Source organism: Anguilla rostrata, chromosome 8 (genome assembly GCF_018555375.3).
Source record: "Anguilla rostrata isolate EN2019 chromosome 8, ASM1855537v3, whole genome shotgun sequence".
NCBI lineage: Eukaryota > Metazoa > Chordata > Actinopteri > Anguilliformes > Anguillidae > Anguilla > Anguilla rostrata.
In genome coordinates, this window is record NC_057940.1 from 31,977,946 (window position 1) to 32,002,223 (window position 24,278).

The 24,278-nt window shown below is 46.0% G+C and overlaps 2 protein-coding genes across 7 annotated transcripts in view; one reads left to right on the forward strand and one right to left on the reverse strand.

Annotated features, from left to right (window-relative positions):
- The window catches only part of LOC135261421 (dolichyl-diphosphooligosaccharide--protein glycosyltransferase subunit STT3B), a 70,106-nt gene extending 50,897 nt beyond the window's left edge, over window positions 1-19,209 (forward strand). The window contains exons 6-17 of one of the 6 annotated variants that reach the window (XM_064347711.1): window positions 5,775-5,873; window positions 6,825-6,971; window positions 8,525-8,573; window positions 8,889-9,043; window positions 9,458-9,669; window positions 10,300-10,487; window positions 11,274-11,445; window positions 11,733-11,906; window positions 12,649-12,762; window positions 14,511-14,723; window positions 16,827-16,865; window positions 16,985-19,209. In XM_064347711.1, the coding sequence (XP_064203781.1) occupies window positions 5,775-5,873; window positions 6,825-6,971; window positions 8,525-8,573; window positions 8,889-9,043; window positions 9,458-9,669; window positions 10,300-10,487; window positions 11,274-11,445; window positions 11,733-11,906; window positions 12,649-12,762; window positions 14,511-14,723; window positions 16,827-16,835 (1,532 nt within the window). In that variant the 3' untranslated portion in view covers window positions 16,836-16,865; window positions 16,985-19,209. Of the gene's footprint in view, window positions 1-5,774; window positions 5,874-6,824; window positions 6,972-8,524; window positions 8,574-8,888; window positions 9,044-9,457; window positions 9,670-10,299; window positions 10,488-11,273; window positions 11,446-11,732; window positions 11,907-12,648; window positions 12,763-14,510; window positions 14,804-16,826; window positions 16,866-16,984 lie in introns of all 6 variants that reach the window. The other 5 variants (XM_064347710.1, XM_064347705.1, XM_064347709.1 and 2 more) reach the window with 5 other exon arrangements.
- A 1,073-nt stretch (window positions 19,210-20,282) lies between these two features.
- The window catches only part of LOC135261422 (oxysterol-binding protein-related protein 10-like), a 60,174-nt gene continuing 56,178 nt past the window's right edge, over window positions 20,283-24,278 (reverse strand). The window contains exon 13 of the mRNA XM_064347712.1: window positions 20,283-23,075. Within this exon, the coding sequence (XP_064203782.1) occupies window positions 23,031-23,075 (45 nt within the window). The 3' untranslated portion in view covers window positions 20,283-23,030. The remainder of the gene's footprint in view (window positions 23,076-24,278) is intronic.

Below are 24,278 nucleotides of genomic sequence, written 5' to 3' on the forward strand. Positions count from 1 at the left end.
CCTGTCTAATACATCAGTGAGTGTCCACACACACTCTTACCTGTCTAACACATCAGTGAGTGTCCACACACACACTTACCAGGCGAACACAATTTTCAGACCTCAGTCTAGACCACATCAGTGAGAGACCACACCTTACTCCTCTGTCTTCTCCACTCTGTTTTAAGCACACTGGCTGGCAAAGACCTCCTGTGTTTCTGTGAGAGTGCCAAGCAGCCGCGAACAGCGCCCTCTGTCGGCAGCGTACGGTCCGGTGACCGTCCTGCGGTGCCCGCAGACTGCTTCCTCGCTGACCGTAACACACAGGAGGCGTCTCCCCGTGGTTCAGTAACACACAGGAGGCATCTCCCCGTGGTTCAGTAACACACAGGAGGCATCTCCCCGTGGTTCAGTAACACACAGGAGGCATCTCCCCGTGGTTCAGGAACACACAGGAGGCATCTCCCCGTGGTTCAGTAACACACAGGAGGCATCTCCCCGTGGTTCAGTAACACACAGGAGGCATCTCCCCGTGGTTCAGGAACACACAGGAGGCATCTCCCCGTGGTTCAGTAACACACAGGAGGCATCTCCCCGTGGTTCAGTAACACACAGGAGGCATCTCCCCGTGGTTCAGGAACACACAGGAGGCATCTCCCCGTGGTTCAGTAACACACAGGAGGCATCTCCCCGTGGTTCAGTAACACACAGGAGGCGTCTCCCCGTGGTTCAGTAACACACAGGAGGCGTCTCCCCGTGGTTCAGTAACACACGGGCAGGCGACCGCAGTGGTCCCTCTCCCTCACCCCGAGAGCGTGCTCAGATCGGCCGCTCCCCCGCCAGCCGTGGGGCGATGGACTGGAGCCAGCCCGCCGAGCGGAGGGGTGGGTGTGATGCAGTAAACGTCCCAGCGGGCGCGGGGGAGCTGAGCACGCTCTTCCCCTGCGCTGACCCCGCCCGGCCAGCCCAGCCCAGCCCAGCCCAGGACATCTATTTCCCTCTGCTTAGGAGCCACAGCTCCTCGCTGTGAAACGTCAGCCCTGCACAGCCTTGACCCGACGGGACCCGGGGAAGCTGCAGAAGGCTTTATGAACTCCCCGACGGGACGGGAGTGTCTAATCAGCCCAGGAGGAGGACAAGACGCCCTTCCTCCTCACCTACCAGGCTCCATTAGCGGGAGCGCGTGCTGCGGTCCTGCCTGTAGATGGCGCCATACTTCTTGACATTTGCCCTTGAGACCAGGGGCAGAAAATGCAGTCCTAGCCGGGCCGTGTTCGAGGGCTCTATTATAACACACGACAGAGGATGCGCCATGTTCACTTGCTGAGTGGCAGCACCCAGCAGGGATCTAGCAGTCTGAGATGTTGCGCCCATCTGGGGCAGTGTGTCGTTCAGCCAAGCTCTTTCCCAGATTGGCTTCAGGCGGATGATGTAACGTAATGAATGTGTATTGACAAAACGTTAATTTCACAAGGACACTGCAAATCTTTTCCAATTAGCAGCTGTACGTAATCGGCACTAGCATATTGCTATGTTAGAAAGGGGGGAATTGTATCAGCATTTCAACGCTGTTGACTGAACGAGCAGGGCAGTGGTTTAGACCGATCGCACCGCTATGACCGTGCTGATGTTATAAGTAATAAATAATGCATCGTCCTGTGTGATGCGGATAAAGAGGAAATGGGCTGAGATCTGGAGCGCTGCTCTGCTTGTTGATGGTGAAGCGCACTCGATGTTTTCATCACAGTCCCGCAGCGCTGAGTGTTTGACTCATCCCTGGTGATGCTGCCCTGTGGGGCGGCCGTACAGCCGGGCTCTCCAGCTACGCCTAGGCTATTGCAGCGCAGGTCTTGGCGGCAGCAGACACGGGTGGTTTGGGTCATTTTTGGGCGCTCGCCTCCTCGTATCCTCGTCTGATCATCACGTCGGTGCCGTCCCGCTGAGGAGCAACGTTTTAATCTCCTCCGGGCATGCGGCGTTCATCCAGCACCAGCCCCTCTGAAACATCCGCTCTGAAACACATGGTTCCAGCACGCTGTCCATTCGCTTCAGACAAACCGTTTGTTCTTTTTCCTCACAGGCCTCTCTTCTGCCTCACTGTTTGAGCAGAGTGAAGCCAGAAAGTCTGATTTCTTATCAGTTTGCAAGCTCGACTTGCTGGCTAGTTGAAAATGACAGATTTGGCATAGACAAAACAGTAACTCTGTTAGTGGGGCAGGTCGAAGGCCCAAGACACGTTCCGGTATCTTTTTGGGGTCCTACGAAGTAGGAACCCTATTGTTTTTGTTAGTATTATTAGGGGTCCTACGAAGTAGGAACCCTATTGTTTTTGTTAGTATTATTATTATTATTAGGGGTCCTACAAAGTAGGAACCCTATTGTTTTTGTTAGTATTATTATTATTATTCTTTTCCTTGAAATGGGCAAATAACCCCAAAGTCCTTGACCAAAAATGATACAAATTACGAAGTCGAAACTAGAGACCATGAGTAACTATGCCACAAAGAATTGCCATGATTCGTCCATAGGTGGCGCTATGGTAACGGATTCAAAACGCAAATTTCAAAATGCTGCCATTTCCACCCCATTTGATGAAAATTCATGAAATCAGGTGGACTTGTGTCATTTCTCATGAGGAACAAATATGCCTCAAGAACCCATAAAGTCCACCATGATGGATTTTCCTGCAGATTGAAAATTTGGCAAAACCAATGGTCATACACATGCTACTAGACAACTTTGCTGGTTCATTCAAAATCATTAACAAACCCATGTCCTAACCTTTCTTCAAGCTGCTAAACACAACCGTGAACTTGCCTCAACCCTCAGACGTACCGTTTTCCTAACCCTAACCCTAACCCTAGCTGAACCCTAGTTTGAGCCCTAAACCCTAATTGAAGCCATTGGTACCTATGAAAACATCAGAAACCCCATTTAAAATTGATGGAAAACAGGGTAAATATAATGAATACAATAATACAAATACAAAATAATATGTATGAGGCCATTTAAAAAACATAAATGTTCTCCCTAATAGAACATGCATTTATTACACCATATGGTCATAGGTACATATGCTACTAGAGAATTTTTTTGGTTCATTCAAAATCATTAACAAACCCATGTCCTAATCTTTCTTCAAGCTGCTAAACACAACCGTGAACTTGCCTCAACCCTCAGACTTACCGTTTTCCTAACCCTAACCCTAGCTGAACCCTAGTTTGAGCCCTAAACCCTAATTGAAGCCATTGGTACCATTGAAAACATCAGAAACCCCATTTAAAATTGATGAAAAACAAGGTAAATATGATGAATACTATAATCCAAATGCAAAATAATATGTATGAGGTCATTTAAAAAACAAAAATGTTCTCCCTAAAGGAAAATGCATTTATTACACATTTTCTATGGTCATAGGTACACATGCTACTAGAGAATTTTTTTGGTTCATTCAAAATCATTAACAAACCCATGTCCTAACCTTTTTTCAAGCTGCTAATCACAAGCGTGAACTTGCCTCAACCCTCAGACTTACCGTTTTCCTAACCCTAACCCTAACCCTAGCTGAACCCTAGTTTGAGCCCTAAACCCAAATTGAAGCCATTGGTACCATTGAAAACATCATAAAACCCATTTAAAATTGATGGAAAACAAGGTAAATATCATGAATGCAATAATACAAATGCAAAATAATATGTATGAGGTCATTTAAAAAACAGAAATGTTCTCCCTAAAAGAACATGCATTTATTGCACATTTTCTATGGTCATAGGTACACATGCTACTAGAGAATTTTTTTGGTTCATTCAAAATCATTAACAAACCCATGTCCTAACCTTTCTTCAAGCTGCTAAACACAACCGTGAACTTGCCTCAACCCTCAGACTTACCGTTTTCCTAACCCTAACCCTAACCCTAAATGTGCCCTAGTTTGAGCCCTAAACCCTAATTGAAGCCATTGGTACCTATGAAAACATCAGAAACCCCATTTAAAATGGATGGAAAACAAGGTAAATATCATGAATACAATTATACAAATACAAAATAATATGTATGAGGCCGTTTAAAAAACATAAATGTTCTCCCTAAAAGAACATGCATTTATTACACATTTTCTATGGTCATAGGTACACATGCTACGAGAGAAAATTTTTGGTTCATTCAAAATCATTAACAAACCCATGTCCTAACCTTTCTTCAAGCTGCTAAACACAACCGTGAACTTGCCTCAACCCTCAGACTTACCGTTTTCCTAACCCTAACCCTAGCTGAACCCTAGTTTGAGCCCTAAACCCTAATTGAAGCCATTGGTACCTATGAAAACATCAGAAAACCCATTTAAAATTGATGGAAAACAAGGTAAATATCATGAATACAATAATACAAATGCAAAATAATATGTATGAGGCCATTTAAAAAACATAAATGTTCTCCCTAATAGAACATGCATTTATTACACCATATGGTCATAGGTACACATGCTACGAGGGAAAATTTTTGGTTCATTCAAAATCATTAACAAACCCATGTCCTAACCTTTCTTCAAGCTGCTAAACACAACCGTGAACTTGCCTCAACCCTCAGACTTACCGTTTTCCTAACCCTAACCCTAACCCTAGCTGAACCCTAGCTGTGCCCTAAACCTTAATTGAAGCCAGTCCCAGGTCGACGGTTGGTCCAGGTTGGGCCTGGACCAACCAATCACAAGCTTGCCCCAGCCTGGCGATTTGCATATTAACTACAGTGTCTCTCTCTATAATTCTATATATATTCTTTAAAATTCCCCATATAATTCAGTAATACAAATGTATTAAACAGTCGACCTAGTAACGCCATTGATAACGTTAGCGGCGGGGCTAAAGATGCTGGTCAACCTTGCAGCAGTGGCGCTGCTAATGTCGCTGACGACTTAAACCGAAACACGGCAAGTCGACCACTTTTAAAGTCATACCCCCACCGACTAATTAGTGTTGGGGAGAGATGCTTTCAAGCCGCTTGGTATCACTCCAGAACCTGGCTTGAATACTCCATCAAGAAAGATGCATGCTTTTGCTTTCCCTGTCTGCATAGGTGTAATTTAGCAGAAGGCAGGAGAAGGGTGAAATTGTTGCATCCTTATTAGGTCCCCAACAAATCAAGAAGAATCGTTGCCAGGTGGGAAATATTAAACTATCGTAGCCTACAAAAGGCTTAAAATCATTGGATTTTAAAGAGAATTATCGTACACGCCCAAAAAAGAGAAATCACAGGTGTGAATAACAACCTTGTTTAACACGCCTATTGACATACTTCAGCCAATGAGTGCAATACCAAAGGTCACAAAGGGGAGAAAAACATTTGCCAACCACATACGCTGCGTGGAAGCAGGCAACTTCCTGGACCCTACTCAAATGAGTGAGACTAACACTAGAAAGCCTGGTCTACGGATATTGTCAAATAGCTTACAATTAAATCGCAATCGCTCAAACATGTAATCGTTGTAATTGAGAGTTGTAACGTTACAATTCATGGTATACTGTATGTGAAAAGGCAAACCGGATCCTGAATCAGCAGCCAGGGAATTTAGTAAATTTAATAAATTCATTGTGAAATGGCGAAATTATCGTAGCCTACATTTGGGCACTTTTTGGGATTATTGATCGTACAGAGGGTAAAATTATGGTACAAATACGATTGTGCATGTTCGTTGCGCCCCGCATTGCTGCTTGCAGCTATATTTTTTGTTGTTGTTTTTTTTGTATTGTCTTTGTGAATGCTGGGTGAAACTGAGCTGTTTTTCTCTCTTCCCTCCTCAGCGTACAGCACCTTCTTCATAGTGGGCCTGGTGTTATCCATGCAGATCCCATTCGTAGGCTTCCAGCCAATCAGGACCAGCGAACACATGGCGGCGGCAGGTAGGGTTCATCCCTTTCCCGGTTCTTCCAATCAGCACCCTGCCCCAGCCCTGGGCTGCCTGCAGCATACACAACAGGCCTGCTCCCTGCAGTGCTGTAAACTGTAAACTGTAATAATAATAATGATGATAATTATAATCTTTATTTCGAAGGTGCTTTTGAAACATTGCGTTCAGAAGGCTAATGCGCTCTCCCTCTGCATCCAGCTGTACGGCTGGTCCGCATCCTCTCCTTTAAACGCTGCTATTTGTCAGGTTTAGAGAAGCGGGGGATGAAATTAAGGGTGGGGTGCATGGCAGCGGCCTCAGATTTGTTTTCCTGGGCGTGAGGATTTGCTTGTGAGGAGCGAGGCGGCGTTTGGGAGCCGGCGGGTCCGTGTGCATAAAACGCCAGAGCGCTCGTAAGTCTGCAGCAGCGGCGGAACAGCTGCTCCCCTCTCAGCGTGGCGGGGGGGAGGGGTGCCTGGCTGCAGGAGGGGGAGAGCCGGCCTGTAGGACGGCCCCCGTACCCGCAGCCGTGGGCGTGGCCCTGTCTGTCATTCTGACAAATGTGAAAGAGGAGACCTTGCAGAGCCAGGAGACTGTGACGGTGCTGTTTTCCACGTGTGTGTGTGTGTGTGTGTGTGTGTGAGTGTGAGTGTGTGTGTGTGTCTGTATGCGTGCGTGCCCGTGTGCCAGTGCATCTCTGTGCCTGATCGATTGGATATTTATCGGCTGCTTTGCGGAGGCGAGTCCAGATTCATTATTACCGGGACCCCCAGTCCACAGCTGTGGCATCGCCTGCCCTTCATGAGCGAGCCCGGCTGAGCGGGCGTGCGCTGCCCTGTGCTCCAGCAGCAGGGAGGGCCCCGTGCCAGCGCTCTGCCCAGCCGCTGCGGTCTCCTGCGGTCCTCTGCGCTCTGCTGCGGTCACAGGAACCTGTTTAAACGTGGCGACCTGTTCCCCGCTCCAGGTGTGTTCGCGCTGCTCCAGGCGTACGCCTTCCTGCAGTACCTCAAAGACCGCCTCACCAAGCAGGAGTTCCAGACACTCTTCTTCCTGGGCGTGTCCCTGGCTGCTGGAGTCGTCTTCCTCACTGTCATATACCTGACCTACACAGGTACTGTACCTCACTGTCCTATACCTACTATACCTCACCGTCATATACCTGACCTACACAGGTACTATACCTCACTGTCATATACCTGACCTACACAGGTACTATACCTCACTGTCCTATACCTACTATACCTCACCTTCATATACCTGACCTACACAGGTAGTGTACCTCACTGTCCTATACCTACTATACCTCACCGTCATATAGCTGACCTACACAGGTAGTGTACCTCACTGTCATATACCTGACCTACACTGGTACTGTGCATCACTTTTATTTGCACAGGTAATTTACCTTATCATAACATACAAGACCTGTACAGAACACAGAACCTCACCCTCTTTTAACTGCTGACAGCGGTAGCATGCCTCATACCTTCATTATCCTGAGATAAACACGCCAGGGCCTCAGTCGTGTACCTGAGCGAATCAGGTGAGTCCACACCTCACCGGCGCGTCACCTGACCTTCATAAACAAACCCAGACGCCCTTCGCCGCCGAGCCCATCAGACAGATGGAAGGGCTGTCTGCCAGCTCGTTGCCACCCGCTCCCCCGCCGCCGCCGCCGCGCAGATTAGCCGATGGCGTCGGAGTGACAGGTTACAGTCTCCAGCGGACGGCCGCGCGCGGCTGCTGTCGGGCTAACTTGTTTCATTAGTCTAAGAGCACAGCGGCGTAGATGTAACAGGACAGCTGAATTATGCATCCAGCAGGAGGGGAGGGGCCGTACCTTCCGCGGCAGGAGAGCAGTAATTGCTGCTTTTTTTTCGGAAGGGTCAGTCATTTCGCACTGCTCCGGGACAGAATTAGAAGACCGTAAAACGCCTTGCTGTCTGAATACGTCACTCGTTTTTTTTTCGTTCCGTCCAAATTTGTACACGGCTGTGTGAATTTTGGCAAGATAAATACGTTCATTCAGGATTACTTTGCAGGCTTTCTGGATATTAATATTTTCAATCCAATCTAAAACAAATATCCATCTGGCCATATTTTTTTTTTGAAGAGTGCTCTAAAGATCTCTTAAATACTTTGTTTTGCCCCAGACTGAAAACTTCAGTTGTTGCCAGGGTGCTTTTCGGTTACGGCGGCCATTTTGTGTCTCAGCCCTGTTTCTGCTCGTACTCCAGCCCTCAGTATTGTTAATAAAGCGGTGTTGCAGGAGAGCCCTTCTACTCCCACGCATCAGAGCTTCAGTCTTCACCACATATTACAGTTTTCATTCCCTGTCTCTTCAGTCCAAAAAAACGGATCACTGACCTGCTGAACACAATAAAAGGAAAGCAAGCAGGCTTACTTATTCTGTAAATATGATTTGCAGACATCCTTTTTTTGGCAACAAACATCTTTACATAACAAGTCTATATTTTATATGACGTCCATCTGTTCCCCACTGGGGAATCAAACCTACTACCTTCTGCTCACAAGCCCAATTTAACAACTGTTTTGTGCCGAAATGGTATGCGTTTGATGTAATATTGACTGTGTATATTGTGCATACTGGATGTGTCAGTCTGTTAGTGGATGTGTTTGTAATGGCTGTGTTTGTCTGTTCAGGCTACATTGCACCATGGAGTGGCCGATTTTACTCTCTGTGGGACACAGGGTGAGTATCATTATGTACTAGATGTCCTTTATCTTCTGATTGGTGGGCCTCATGTGCACGATGTCCTTCATCTTCTGATTGGTGGGCCTCATGTGCACGATGTCCTTCACCTTCTGATTGGTGGGCCTCATGTGCACGATGTCCTTCACCTTCTGATTGGTGGGCATCATGTACATGATGTCCTTCATCTTCTGATTGGTGGGCCTCATGTACACGATGTCCTTCATCTTCTGATTGGTGGGCCTCGTGTATATGATGTCTTTCATCTCCTGAATGATTGGCCCCCTTTCCTCCCCTTTGCCCTGCGCTCCCCAGGTACGCCAAGATCCACATCCCCATCATCGCCTCCGTATCGGAGCACCAGCCCACCACCTGGGTCTCCTTCTTCTTCGACCTCCACATCCTGGTCTGCACCTTCCCAGCAGGCCTCTGGTTCTGCATCAAAAACGTCAACGACGAGCGCGTCTTCGGTGAGCCGTCGCCGGCTGTTCCCAGCGACCGTTTCTAGGGCTGCACGTCGTAAGTGTTCACTGCACTGCGCTGAACCCGGGGCTGTGCAGCAAACATTACAGGAGCCTCAACACAGAACAGTCATTAGAGGAGTGATTAGAGTACGTCTCCAGGGCACAGATTCTCCCCGTCTCTCAGTACAGTACAGTGCATCTCTGGGGCGCAGGCTGATGTGCCCACGCTGGAAGTGGGTGTAATACATCTCTGTGGTCTGCTGGGAAATGTGGTTTACCTTGAGAATGAGCAGCACAGTGAGGGCCGCTCAGTGTGTACTTACTGCGGGAGACGTCCTGATTGGTGTTCATATCTCAAACCGCTGTGTGTCTCTCGCACTAACCCCCCACTCCCCCCCGCTCCTCTCTCCTGCCCCCTAGTGGCGCTGTACGCCATCAGCGCGGTCTACTTCGCGGGGGTGATGGTGCGGCTCATGCTGACGCTGACGCCCGTCGTGTGCATGCTGTCGGCCATCGCCTTCTCCAACGTCTTCGAGCACTACCTGGGAGACGACCAGAAGAGGGAGAACCCGCCAGCCGAGGACAGCAGCGACGAGGACGACAAGAGAAACTCTGGCAACCTTTACGATAAGGTGAGGGGTTAGCGAGGGAAGCTCTGGCAACCTTTACGATAAAGTAAGAGCTTAAAGAAAACTCTGGCAACCTTTACAATAAGGTGAGGGGTTAGCGAAGGACACTCTGGCAACCTTTACAGTAAGGTAAGGGGTTAGCGAGGGACACTCTGGCAACCTTTACAGTAAGCTGAGTGGCTAGTAAGAGAAACTGCCACCTTCTGCAAGAAGCTAGAAGCGTTAAAATAACCACTTCTGGAAACCTTAACAACAAGATTGAGGGGCTGAGAGGAACTCTGGCAGCCGTTGTGACAAGATGAGTGTTTAACGAGGCGAATGTGGCGTTACGCGTTCTGCATATCGAGCCCCCTCGTTAACGAAACGCGCTCGCAGCGAGGTGTCTGGAGGCTTCCCGCGGCACTGGAGCGTGCGGTGGCTGGATTCAGCTCACGGCCCTCAGTTACACCTGAGCAGAATGCTGCTTTTATGTGCTGCTCTGAGAGCCGTAATGGCTGACATTATCACTGCCTGTATTGCTTTAATAATGGCCGCGGGCTGCATAGTTAAGCGCTGTGTCTTGGGAGCAGGCCGCGCCGTAGCGGAGGCAGGTACTGTACGTGAGTGTCTGACAGCGTGTGTCTCCCCCTGCAGGCCGGAAAGGTGCGCAAGCACGTGTCTGAGCAGGAGAAGTCGGAGGAGGGACTGGGGCCCAACATTAAGAGCATCGTCACCATGCTGATGCTCATGCTGCTGATGATGTTCGCTGTGCACTGCACCTGGGTCACCAGCAACGCCTACTCCAGCCCCAGCGTAGTGCTGGCCTCCTACAACCACGACGGGTTAGAGAACGCAAGCACACACACACGGACAAACACACTGAAACACGCACACACATGAACACGTACATACGCAGGCACACACACGCACGCACTCACGGACATGGACTAATACACTAAAACCACGTGCCCATGAACACGGACACAGACACACACGTACGCACAAATACATACACGCACGTGGACACACACACATACTGTGCTGTGTGCATAGACATAGATTACATTACACAGCCATACATTAATACTGTTGACTTACAACCATGATGGGTAGGTGAACACATATAACACGTACAACCACACAGTTCTACACCACTGTAGCACTAGCTTCCGACAACGAGCAGGAGTGTGCACAAGCTCACTTGCTTGCCTAACGGATTAGACCAGCGCGTGTGTGCGTGTGCGTGTGTGTGTGCGTGTGTGTGTGCGTGTGCGTGTGCGTGTGCGCGTGCGCGTGCGTGTGCGTGTGTGTCACAGAGGCCTGGCCTTTCTGTGGCTCTGATGAGTTGGCAGCAGAGAGGAAGAGCTGTGAATTGCTCCATACCCTGTGACTGATGTTCCTGCCTCTGTGAGGTCAGGCCTCCCTGTTTCTCCTCTTATTAGCCAGAGGGACACTTCACCAGTGTGAGAGTGGTGTCAGCGGATGAGACTTCAGTCTGCAGCCCTAATGCTTCTCCTTACGGTGTCATCTGGGTGTTTCAGCTCTCCGGAGCTGGCACACTCCTTTGAGATTTGAGTCCGCTCGTGACATAGGGGTCGAGATTTAGTCGGTTGCGTGTTCCTACGCAGGACACGGAACATTCTGGACGACTTCCGCGAGGCGTACTACTGGCTGCGTCAGAACACGGACGAGCACGCGCGGGTCATGTCCTGGTGGGACTACGGCTACCAGATCGCTGGGATGGCTAACCGGACAACCCTGGTGGACAACAACACTTGGAACAACAGCCACATAGCCCTGGTGAGTGCCTCTTTGTGCCGGCAGCAGGGGGCGCTGTTGGGTATGGCTGTAACTGCTGTTAACCCTCCTTTTTGTCTGTGGACCACTCTCCCTCACTGCATGTCATTTTAATTCTGTCCTTCATCCACATTTCTCCATTCTCTCCTCCTCCTCCCTTTCCTGCCACACATTCTCTTCCCCCTCCCTTTCCCTCTCCCTCTCCTGCACACCCCCTCCCCTTCCCCCTCTCTCTCTCACTCTCACTCTCACTGTCTTTGTTTGTCCCTTGCCCCGCCCCCCTCCTCCAGGTGGGCAAAGCCATGTCCTCCAACGAGAGCGCGGCCTATCAGATCATGCAGAGCCTCGACGTGGACTACGTGCTGATCATTTTCGGGGGCGTGATTGGCTACTCGGGGGATGACATCAACAAGTTCCTGTGGATGGTGCGGATAGCAGAGGGGGAGCACCCCAAGGACATTCGGGTGAGCGGCGGCTGTTTCTCACTCCCTCCGTATTTATTCCGTCTCCCAGCATCCTCCACTGCGTACGCCGAGTGCGTTTTACCTGTTATCCACTCGAGCCAGCAGACGCATTTTCCGGAATGCGTTTGTAACGGTACTTAACGAGCCTCTTAAAGTTACCACGGCAAACGAGGAGAGATTCAAATGTCAAACAGCGTAAGTGAAAATCAATAGAAGGCTCTATGAATAGGTAGAAATTGAGCTGGAAGTATTTCGGGTCTGAGTACATTTTGGTTTCCTTCACAGAGCCAAGACTACTCCCACCCTGCAGCTGCACATTGTGTGGCTCTGTTTTTTTTTAATCATGCATTTTAATCGTTACCTCAGCTGGTGATTTTGCATAATTGCATTATGCTCTGTTTCTCTGCTTTTGATTCTGCTGGAGGTATACTAGGTCCTATTGAACTTGGAGAAAGTTACAAGACTATGTGAAACAAGTATGCATTGGTCATTTACTAACTGATCATTTATTAGCAAATTGACTTTTCCAGGGTAACTTTCTGAGCTCGTATTTGACTGCAGGATGTTTGTTGAAGCGATTTGCATTAATCGCTTTTGCTCAAGTGCGCAACAGGCAGGGCACATCTGCCATCCGGTCACCTAACCCCGGGTTGCCATGTCCCATAACTCCCCCTGACCGATGACTGCTGGCTCCACTGCCACTGCAGTGTCACAGAGGTTAACCGTCTCCCCCACCCTCCAGGAAAGCGACTACTTCACCCCTCAGGGGGAGTTTCGGGTGGACAAGGCCGGCTCTCCCACCCTGCTCAACTGCCTCATGTACAAGATGTCCTACTACCGCTTCGGCGAGATGCAGGTGAGCCGTGGGGAGTCCGTCTCTCCCTCTCTCTTTCTCTCCCTCTCTCTTTCCCTCCCTCCCTCCCTGCAGGGCATGCTGGGGTGTGACTGCTTATCCACACACAGTGAAAAAGTGCCTGTCCCTCACACATACTCGACCTGGTCATGGAGTGTGAAGGTCAAGTGAAGGATGTTCTTTTTCTTTCTCTGTCCTCGGACCACCTGCTCTTAGTCACGAGCCAGGCAGCGCTGGTGTGGTGTTAGCGGTGTAAAGTTAGTGACCCCCTCCCTGAACAAAGAGACACGCGAGAGAGAGAGAGAGAGAGAGAGAGAGAGAGGCCGAGCGAGATGGTGAAATCTGGCCAGCGTTGAGGGAAGCTCTGTGATCTCTGCGTGATTCCTCCTGTGATCAGCCTCTGCTGCTGCCGCTGCATGGAACACAGTGACGTGTGTCCTTGAATGTTTGCTTTAGATATGGAGCGTGTCGCCAAGGCGACGCTGTTGATGTGAAGTTTGTCTTTGAACGTGCTTCGGATACGATTAGCGATTGCGAGTACCACGAAGACAGAGGAGCTAATAATTAATATTACGAGGAATTAGAACTCTGTAATTAATTATCAACACTTCAGAAAGCAAAAGACCTATTAGGATTATCTGGATAACACATTTACAGGATGTAATTAAATCCGCAGTTTCCTCTCCTGAGCTAGCCTATCTGAGTAATGGGCCAATTAGAGCTCTTTGTTCCAGTACGAGGGCCGTACCTGTATGAGTAACCATTATGGCCCGGCTGGCTCAGGACCAGTGCCATCTGGAGACGCACGCCATTCACACTGACCCATCTGATTAGAGCCAGAATTTACAGCCGACTCTGAACCGTTCGTCTGCTATCTGTAGAGTCACGCGGCCCTACACACGCTTACTGTCTGTTTACCAAGAGCCAGGCCCTAGCTGTGTAAGGCCCACGCCATAAATTCTGCCTCCCCTGTGCTAAATGCCTCTAAGGTTACATTTCTGACAGTTTTAAACAACGAACGAAATTCAACAGCCATCACTTCTTGCAACTGTGCCATTGATTTCAAATGAACACAAATTCCCCAATGCAAAGTCTGTGAGCCAAAATGTACAGCGTCTCTTGAACGGAGCACCGCTATTTCATGTAGACAAATATGAAAAGACACAAGGTGTACCCAAAACCCAGAATTCATTAAACAATCTAGAACAGTGTTCGTGATGTTTCCCTGAACTCTGAATTACAGTAGTACAATAGTAGTACAAGTCTTAGTCTTTCTCCAGAACGTTTCATCCATGTTTTAGTTTTACTGTGCCACAAACCATATTTAGAAATGGTTTTATTCACTGGAAGTATCTGCTTTATGCCGCTGAGCTGTTGCCGCAGGTGTGGAGGACACAGTTCTGTTTGTTCTGTACTGTAGATCTGCAGATGAAAAGTTCAGCCTGCTCAAACTGCTAATTCTGCACAGCTACAGGGGGCTGATTTCACGGCACCATGGAAACCTTTAATTCTGTGTGTGTCGTGCAGAATGTGAAGCACAGAATAGACTCTGTCTCTGAGGTGACACAGGCCTGTGGGTATGAAGGCTAATCCGCTCCGTCACAGTGGCTGTGGAGCGTAATCGATGCTGAAAGTGTGACCGTTCGCCTCTCTTCAGTGTTAGCGTTTTTTATTCTGACTTTGAAAAGAGCGAGAAGATTCAGACGTTCCCTTGAGCTCCCCCTCACCCCGCCCCTTCCCTCCGCCCGCAGCTGGACTTCCGGACGCCGCCGGGCTTCGACCGGACGCGCAACGCGGAGATCGGGAACAAGGACATCAAGTTCAAGCACCTGGAGGAGGCCTTCACCTCCGAGCACTGGCTGGTGCGCATCTACAAGGTGAAGAAGCTGGAGAACCGCGAGCCCCTGGACCACAAGCCCCGCGTCTCCAACATCGTCTCCAAACAGAAGTACACCTCCAAAAAGGTGGGCGTCCTCACTCAAGATAACCCAGAGTTTTGAGATGGTCCCTTACACGGCTGCCCAAAGTCCAGTTCTCTGTGCAGGTACATAAAATGCCCTGTGACCTTTTTATCTGGCACCCCCCCCCCTCCCTGCATCCCCTCCTCTTTCTCCCCATTTGTCTCACTGTTGTTCACGGTGCTACCAGGGAGATCACCGGGGGCCTTGGTCAGCGCCAGGGAACCTGCCCTGCCAGGTAACACCGTGGCACGTGACGCGTCACCGCGCCCAGCCAGGGATGGGTGTCAGTTGGCACCCCATTTTAGCAGCTCCTCTGATGCGGTGTGGTCTGGCCGCACAGCTGTGCCCAGGCGCAGCGCTCTGGCGCCGTGTCCGCATCATTATTATTATAATCCAGTTTCCTCCCCTCGCGACGACAGCACAGACGGCCAGCCATGTTTAATGATGCGCTGCTCAGCTAAGCCTGCGCTCCATTCAGATTTAAGAAAGCGGATAGGCTGCAGCCTGCGTAAATGAAACGCCATCCGCGCACACGAGACGTCACGCCCCAGCCTGGCGAATGTTTTCCGTGCGCAGTTTATCTCTTCTGTCCGGTTTGGCTGAACGGTGACTGGGTTCAGTCCCCGCCATCGCTCTCTCAGCTGTGGTCCCTCTTGTCTGCAGCAAAAAAAAAAATATTAAAAAAACATGAAAGGGGATGGACTGTCCTGCTCTCCTAAAAAAAAAATACATGAATAAAGGAGGGAGATGGATATAACCCAGGACCCAGCTTCACTGCATGTAAAATTTTGAAGCACAGCGGGCAAACAATGCTTCCCCCACCCCTGTGTTACAGTGCAAGTGGTAAGGTAAAACAGCACATACAGTACAGGCCAAGAGTATTGGGCCACCTGTAGTTTAAAAAAAAAATTTTGTTAGGTAGAGAACAATTCAGTTAATATATGTGCCTATTGAATAATAAACCAAAGTACAAACTTTTTTTCCCTTCCAATTTCTACCTACAATAACTAAAAAATTAGCTTTACATAAAAGTAATCTTGTACAAGACTTTTCTCAGAATAGCCTCCTTTGGCTTTAATTCCAATTAATTATAAGTCTATCCAATTATTTTGCTAAGTGGGAGGTGGAGGGATGGGAGGGAGGTGGGTGGATAACTAAATTGAGTGGAATCGTATCTACCTTAAGTTTTTAAAAACCCCAGGTAGCCTAATACCTTTAGCCAGTAGTGCAAGTGAAATAGCCACTAAAGTTGCAAGAAATATGGCAAAGGAGGAGTTAGACTTCTTAGATGTGCGGGGTGAAGTAAACATTGTGACAAGGAGGTTATTCATATTAAGTAATTGCAAAGAAACTTTAGCAAGAGAAACCACCCTAAAACTGCACCACAGCTACAGGAAGAACTCAATGCAGATAGAAAGAAGCCAGTTCCCCTGACTACAGATGTGTATCTCTGAAAAAGCCCTTGCTATGTGCTGTTAACAAGAAGAAAAGACTCCAGTGGGCCAAGCACCATCAACACTGAACCAAAAAATTGGGAAAAGACAGTTGCACATCCCTTTTGACCAGCAGACTATAGTTGTCGTTTCACTGTAGTCAAGGGAACTGGTTTCTCTCTAGCTGCACTGTGTTCTTCCTGTAGTTGTGGTGTGATTTTACAAAGGTTTCTTTCGCAATTTCTAATTGCGAATAACGTTCTTGTCACAATGATTACTCAATCCCGCACATCTAAGCCTAACTCCTCCTCTTTTGCAATATTTCTCGCACCGTTAGTGCCTATTTTACATGCACTACAAGCCAAATTTATTAGGCCACCTGTGGTTTTTAAAAATAATTTAAGGTAGAAAAGATTTCAGTCCATTTAACTTCCCCTCTACCTCCCTCCCATGCCCCATTTGCAAAATGATTGGATTGACTTCCAATAATTTGTTTAATTGTAATTAAAGCCAAAGGAGGCTATTTTAAGGAAATGTCTAAGCACATAATTCTGTGTTATTGTTGGTAGAATTTTTTGTATTGTTGCATTGGTTTGTTATTCAACAAATGCACATAAATTAACTGAATTCTTCTCTATCAAAGGTTTTTTTTAAATTTTTTTTAAACCCACAGGTGGCCTAGTACCTTTGGCCTGTACTGTATCTCTAGCAGGTAAGTATGCATATGTCCTGTGATTGGCTATGACAAAAGGAACCCCCTGGAGGCATGAACGTAGCACATTTTAAAGTAAGTGGAATTATTTATTTTTATTTTTATTTTTTTTCCTCAAGCAGATTGCCAAGAGGAAGCGTGGCTACATCAAGAACAAACTGGTCCTGAAGAAAGGCAAGAAACTGAACAAGAAGGCAGTGTAATATAATGATGGGGGAGTAAAAAAAATAAATAAAAAAACACACACAAAAAAAGAAAAAAATTGAAAATGACAAATAAGCAAGGAACCCACCAATGAAGAACAGCCGTTGTCTGGAAGCTCAGAACGTGTTTGCCTTGAGCTCTGGTCCCCCGAGCAGCCCAGTGAAGTGGGGTAAAGAGGTCTCCTGTACACCCGGGGTTGGTCTGCTCCAGATTTACTTTTACCCAGAGGACTTTTTTTTTTTGTCTTGCTTTTCTTTTTTGTTTTTTTTTGTACTTGAATGTGGTGGCAAGGCAAGGCACTGCTCAGTTGGGTCGGTAGCAGGTATTTTGTGGTACATGTTCTATAATCCAATAAATCTGGAAAAAAAAATCAAAACGGGAAAAAAATGTGGTGAATGTGGGAGCAACTGCAACCAAAGAGCCCTCTTTCCTGCTCCTTGGCACATGTAAACTTGTTACCTTTTTAAAAAAATAAATAAATAAAAATCAAAAAGGGGAGGGGAAAAAAATAGCATAGCAGACAAGAGTTCCTGACGAATGTACTGACAATGTACGACATGGAGGAACACCACTATTTAGGTACAGCTTTTCTGTGTCGATGCATTCTTTTAGCTTGTTTTTGAAAACTTCAGCTCAATCTAAATGTGTAAATATGTTATGTACAAAAAATGTCTAATAGGGTTATATAATATATATTGGAATATTGTGATTTTTAATTCGAAGTTTTTTTTCTTTTGTTCTCTTTGTTACTAGTTGCAATTTTTTTTTTTTTTTTTTAATCACAGCAGATCATTGAAACAGCGAATGCAATAAGTCTTGTTTGTAGGGATTTCAGATTTCCGTTTGATGAAGAATGTGAATTTTTAAAATACTTTTGTTGATTCCATCACTTAGATTGTATATTCTGCTGCTTGATTAAAAAGGAAGCAATGCTATTTAAAAAAAAAGTACAAAAATGTAATTATTCTACCTCCCTCCACCAGAGGGAGCACTCCTGTGAATAAGAGCAGAGCTTCGGAGTCAGGAGACCATTGCCAGTTAACACTCACTTTGATATTCAGCTTCCTCCTGCCATTCTCTTGTCTGTTCATAAACTTAAAACAGGATTAATTAATGAGCTGGATTAATTCATTTCAAAGACTGATTTAGAAGCTGCAATAACTGCCCCTAGAGGAGCAATCTTTTAATCTTTCATTACAATAAAGAAAAAAAAGGGTAAATATTTGGGCACTGGCAGTTCAAAAGTAAATATCACCATTGCTGTCAGTATAGGCATCCCCCCTCGCTATTCACTCTCCTTTTAGCAAAGCCATGACTGAAACGACAAACTGTTTTAAAAAGGTGACAAGTCTACACATTTACCGCACGAGACTCCAGAGGGCTTTCGATCATCGTTTTATCAGCACTCTACGGTTTACCTCTTGTTTTTATCACACTATCTTTTTTTACGCTTTGTTTTTTTCCCAGGAGCCTTTCAGAGAGAGGGGGGGAGGTATGTTGTTTTTCATCTCTATTGATGTGCAAATTTCTTAGCTTTTTTTTCTTGGATCGTATGTAAAAAAGGATGCATTTCTAATGACTGCCTTTCAGATGCTTCTTAGCCAATCACAGGACATCATATCAGTTAAGTGCAACTCGAACTTGACCGTATTTATTTACGTGATAAGAAGTTAAATGTTTTCAGGTTTTTCCCTTCTTTCATAAGCTAATCGGCTTTTCCCCTTACACTTCATTGTAATACAATGCTGGTGTCAAAAATGTAAATGGAGAAATTAAATGGTTTGATTGAAGCCTTATAAATGGAAAGTACGATTTTTATTTTTTCATTAAAATTTTTCTTTGTTTGGGGGAGGGGGGGTGGCTTTAATTTTGGTTTAATTTTATACTTATTTGCATCGTTGGACCCAGCTGTGTTTTTCCAGTGGTGGAGCAGTACCCATTCTGTCTTCTCTCCTAGTTCTCTGATCCGCCATTGCTTGGTTCCTGGTAACCTTTTCTTTTTTTTTTTAGCTTTGTTCTGTGCCCCGCCCCACTCCCTCCTTAACTTTCGCCCAGGTTTACATTTTTACTTGTTGCTGAGAAGACTTGGTACAGTCCTGTTCGGAAGTAGACAAAATAAAATGGACTTTGTGTAATAAAATGTCCTTGGTGTTTTCAGTTTGTTAAAACAGACCAGATTGCATTGTTTTGTAATAGTGGATGTCAGCCAGAACAGGAAATTTGACAATTAAGAATGTATTCACTTCACCTTTCATGGATCAGAACTGATATAGTGCCTGGAATGGTAAAGTTTTCATGAATTTATAACGTGCTATAACATGTTTGTGTTCTGGCAGTACAACATTTGATGCGCTTCACAATCACGTCACCAACATTCTGCAGACATTTTGTGAGCACGCCACATGCTTGGGCTAATTATAAGCCTTTCTTCGATTCAGGAGGTGACATGAGCTTAAATATGAACACAACATTAGAAGCCAGGGTTGCATCCTCACACAGTTAAATTACTCTGTAATGATGCGATATGCTGGCTTGCTGACTTGTGCTCAGCCCACTTCTAAAGGTCTGGTGACTAGCATTCCCTGCCCAGAGCATCTGCAAGTGCACTGCATCCAAGCACACAAAGTTTATTGAAAACATCTGAAAATATATTTCCCTTGAGAATACAATCTGCAAAGTATCCCAATATGCACAGGAATTTCACATTACAGTAATGGGTGTAACCCCTAAAAACTCATTTTTATCTTCAATCTTTACAGAGTAATGGATAAATGTTTCTGATATGACTGGCAGTTCTATCAACCTATTCCCTGTACAACAGAGCAAATACTTTGACTTTGCCCTGCAATTATGGAAACACAATGAGATACAGTATATATAGTAAGGTCACTGCAGTTTCCTCTAATGTATGCTGCCACTGTTCTTCACTAAGACTACAACCAAAGCCACCAGCTAAGGAAAAATGTAAGTGCTGGGTTTTTATTTTTTTCCTAGGGAATGTGGGTGTGGCTCAAAAAACAAAAGGGAATTAATAAAAACCTCCACAAGACGGCAGCAATACCCTTCTCGATGGTGACAGCCAGGGTGGTAAAAGGCAGAACTTTTGAGTGGGCACTGTGGCAATGCTGCCACCAGCAGGTCTACAGCAGGAAAAGGTCACTTGTTCATTTGATTCAGTTCACAAGCTTTTCAAATCGAGTAACAAGATGAGAGTGTGATTGCCAAGGTGTATTTATTTTAAACCAATCCCCACCAAGCTACTATATTTCAAGTGTTGCATAGGTTCTACTCAGGTGAGAGTAGTTTGGTTCAAGCTAGCTGAATACATTACCATGCTGAACAAACTTCATTCTCTCACAGTTTTACATACATTCAAGACACGTGAAGGAACTCACACCTACAGCATGTACACATTCCCCACCCCTCTTTACAACTCACTTCGGCTTTCCAAGGTGCAAATTGATCACAATAAAGCAATCAGCAGACCTTCTGTACAGTTGAATGTTGAAGTAGTCAGGAAATATGTTTTGCAGCCAGAAGGTTGTGGGTTCAAATCCCTGGTATTTCAAAATTGGAATTATAATATAAGTACACACAACACACAATTTCTTTGGGATCCTTACTATTTACCTTTAGGGGAAACAAATCCCTCAGCTTTAGACCCTATAGACCCAACATGAGGGGGTCAGGGGAAACGTTCCTGACCTCGTACTGGTACCTTAGTCCCTGGTGTCCACCCCCTGGCTACACAGTGTATGAAAGTGCTCAACAGGTCAAATAATGCCAAAAACCACAAACCAAAATCACAAAAAAATCTTATCAAATCAAATAATACTAACAGGCTGCATTACATACATCTGTGACCAACACCACCACCATTATCACAATCAGCAAAAATGAATCTCATGATGAAATAACTAATATTAGTCTTGCCCACAAGTTCAAGCACACAATAATTGATTATTTAGGTTTCAGAAGATCTGAGCAGCTCATCTGAAGATGTTGCTTTAATTGGTGTGGCACTCAAGCTTATTATTGAATGTGAAGAGGCATAGTATCTGACTGACTTCAGTCCCATTTCATAATATCACGGTGTTGGGTGGGTCACTGTAGATATATACTGTTCCTCAGTATGTACCTGTTTTTCATACTTTCAAGACATTTTCAGAATCTATGGCAGCAGTTACAGCAAAACTGTTGTTCATTTCATTTTTACTTCTGATAATATGGCACAAACTCTGTCAGTTCAACTGCATAACACACTCAAGCACCCAAGTATACTCACCAGAGAACAAGTGAAAGCGCGTTGCTTAGTTACAGCTGACATTGGACAGTACAGGCACCAAATCCTGTAATACATTTCATTGTGTTCCCTTGTTTATTTTTCAAAATTCTAATCCTAATTATGAATATTTTGGTAGGCAAAATATATTTAAAAACAACTTCGGGTTACTAACAGGGGCAGTGTCTCAGAAAGAACAGATCACTCGTGATTGACAAGGTGGCCATTTAATTTCCCTTACACTGCCTGTTTAATTGCACGCTTATCACCCACATCCCCCAATTAATCATCCTTATCTCAAACGGGCTGCCTTTCAAAAGTAATAAAGGCCAAGGAGCATTTAGAACAAAATGCCAAATGCCCAAAATCATTAAATAATTTGATCTGTATATCATTTGGAACATGTCTGAATCCTATCGCAGTTTTCCGTGTCAAATTGGGAGAAAAGCCTGCTCTGTTCATTTGACGCCCGGAACTGTCCGTGGTTACGGCGATCCATTTCCTCACACCTGTCAGTCTCAGCAGAGGCAGTGAAACCAGTACACAAAAAGGCCTGCTGAAGGCGCTTCCCTTTTTTTCCCCAAACAGCAAATCACTGGAACGGTAATACGATATTAAACAGGAAACAAAGAACATACCGTCCAATTGTTGGTACACTGTCTATAATTATTTCACTGTATTTCAACATAAACTGAAGCATATGTTGTAACGTTACATGTCATTTTAAATTCATTCCAGAGTATATGCATAAAATTAGATATATTAGTGGAATAACTAATACATTTGTAGCCAGAAAGTTACACATTTTAACATCAGAAGGTAGGATTATGGAAATGTTGTATGCACTGAAATTAATGTGCTGGATCTAAAGTGTCAGGGCTACAGTATATTTCCGACAGTAGGTAGGACTGGAGTTATGGTATACTTTTGACAGCAGGTGAGTATAGGGGATCCACCGAGAGACTTGCCTACAAATGGATGAGCAAATCTCTGGAAATTTGAAAACTGGCAGAACAAGGCTTCTTTGGACTAGGACACAGTGGAGTTCACCTTGAAAGCAACTGCCCTGCAGTGTTCCAGATATACTTCCTCTGCAGTGTTCCAGATACACTTCCTGTCCCGATGACACAACGTGATGGCGAGATACACAGCCTGGGTTTTTCTCGAGCTCACTGCAGCAGGCTGACGCCCTCGTGTATCTTTAACACCCCATGGTGGGAACACCTGAGCAGTGCTCACAGTGGTGCTATTTGTGTTGTCAATGGAGGGAAAGACCAAAAACCCACCAGTGGCAAATCACCCTTGTACATTACACGTGCAAAAAAGTCTTGGCAAAGTGAAAAATAGAAATATTCTATATGGAATAATAAAAAATTACATCTCCCTTCCCTGCTCCCCCACCTCAAAACTTCTCTCAGGTCGAAGAGAAAGTTTGTGTAGCACACTTCAGACGCTGTTGGAGCACACATTTAGCCATCTTTGCGCCTCCCACGGGGCGTATGATGTGGCTTGCCTCCCCCGCCCCCGCCAATCAGCTCTAAAGTCCAGAGGAAAGGGGGCGGCATTGTCAGTGGCTCCTCCTCCGCCTCTGTGGCCCAGCTTCCCTTCGTCCCTCCCTGACCCCACCCCCTTTCTGCACAGGCTTCGCCGACAGCAGGCGATGGTCTTCTCTCCTGGCGTCAGTGTGTCTTCCACAGAGGGTTGTGGTACACCCAGCCTTCTCCCTGTGGGTACCACATGAACACCGTGTTATGACAAGAACAGGACATTCAAGGCTCGCCATATTTCCCAGTCTAGGTACTACACTGATTACACCATGTCAAACCTGGGGCCTCCTTTACAAAATAATCTTGGAATTCATCGTAAATGTGAGCGTACAGTCATTTCCTAAAATGTTCCCATGAACAAATTATAAAATGTCCATACAGACCAATTCATATAAAAATACTGGCGGTGACATGTCTTCCTGTCTCTCTGCAAGCCTGCATGGCTGCGACAGTCTAGTTTAGGGCCCACAATATCGCATCTCACAGTGCCGATCGCAGAAACAAACCCAGCGCACGCTTAGTCTAATAGCCCATACATATCCATGTGTGACGTGACAGGCAAAATATTCTCACATCAGAAAAAATGTATTGAGCCTGCAAGGATAAGTTGTACGCATCGTCATCGGAGTTTGCCTATGCACAAGAACGTTTTCGCATCAGTTTCAAGTTTTACAAATCTCAATTAGTCCAGTTTTTGTGTAAAATCACATTATTAATTTAGGATCAAATCCGTGTGTACGAATGTTTTATACTGTAAGCAAGGCCCCCGGACTTTAACACCCCAAAGGTCTCTGCTTCTACTGTATGCTTCTACAACTGACAGGCCATTGCATGCATTTACAATTCTCTGTGCGGACAGAAAAAACACAGATAGTACACAGCTGAAGTACATACCTGATCTTCCTTTTCTAATGTTCAATTAACATTTATAGCCAAGCATTTGGGTTGAGCTGAATTAGAACATTACCTGGCCACAGCAAGAAGTACATTCACCCTAACACACTATTTCAGGCCAGTGAAAATGAAATAAGAGATGAATGCACCAATGCAAGTATCTAAGGGTAAAGCCACACATCCCCCGAGAAGAAGCAACTTTGAAATTCGTCATTCATTTCAATGGGACCGAGAGTTATCGCATCCGCAAGGTATGCTGGGATAGCTGGCGATGTGAGGCAAGTGGGCAGAAAGACAGGGAACACGGTGCGATAACCAATCAGATTAAAGTTTTCGATTTCAATTTTTTTTCCCAACTCCACATAGTTCTGTTAAGCAGGAGTCGTTAATTATTGCTGTATGGGGTTTCTCCAGAATATACGATCGATATACATTTAACGGACACCGTTTCAAAAACAGAAAAGAGAAAACAGGAAAGAGTGATGC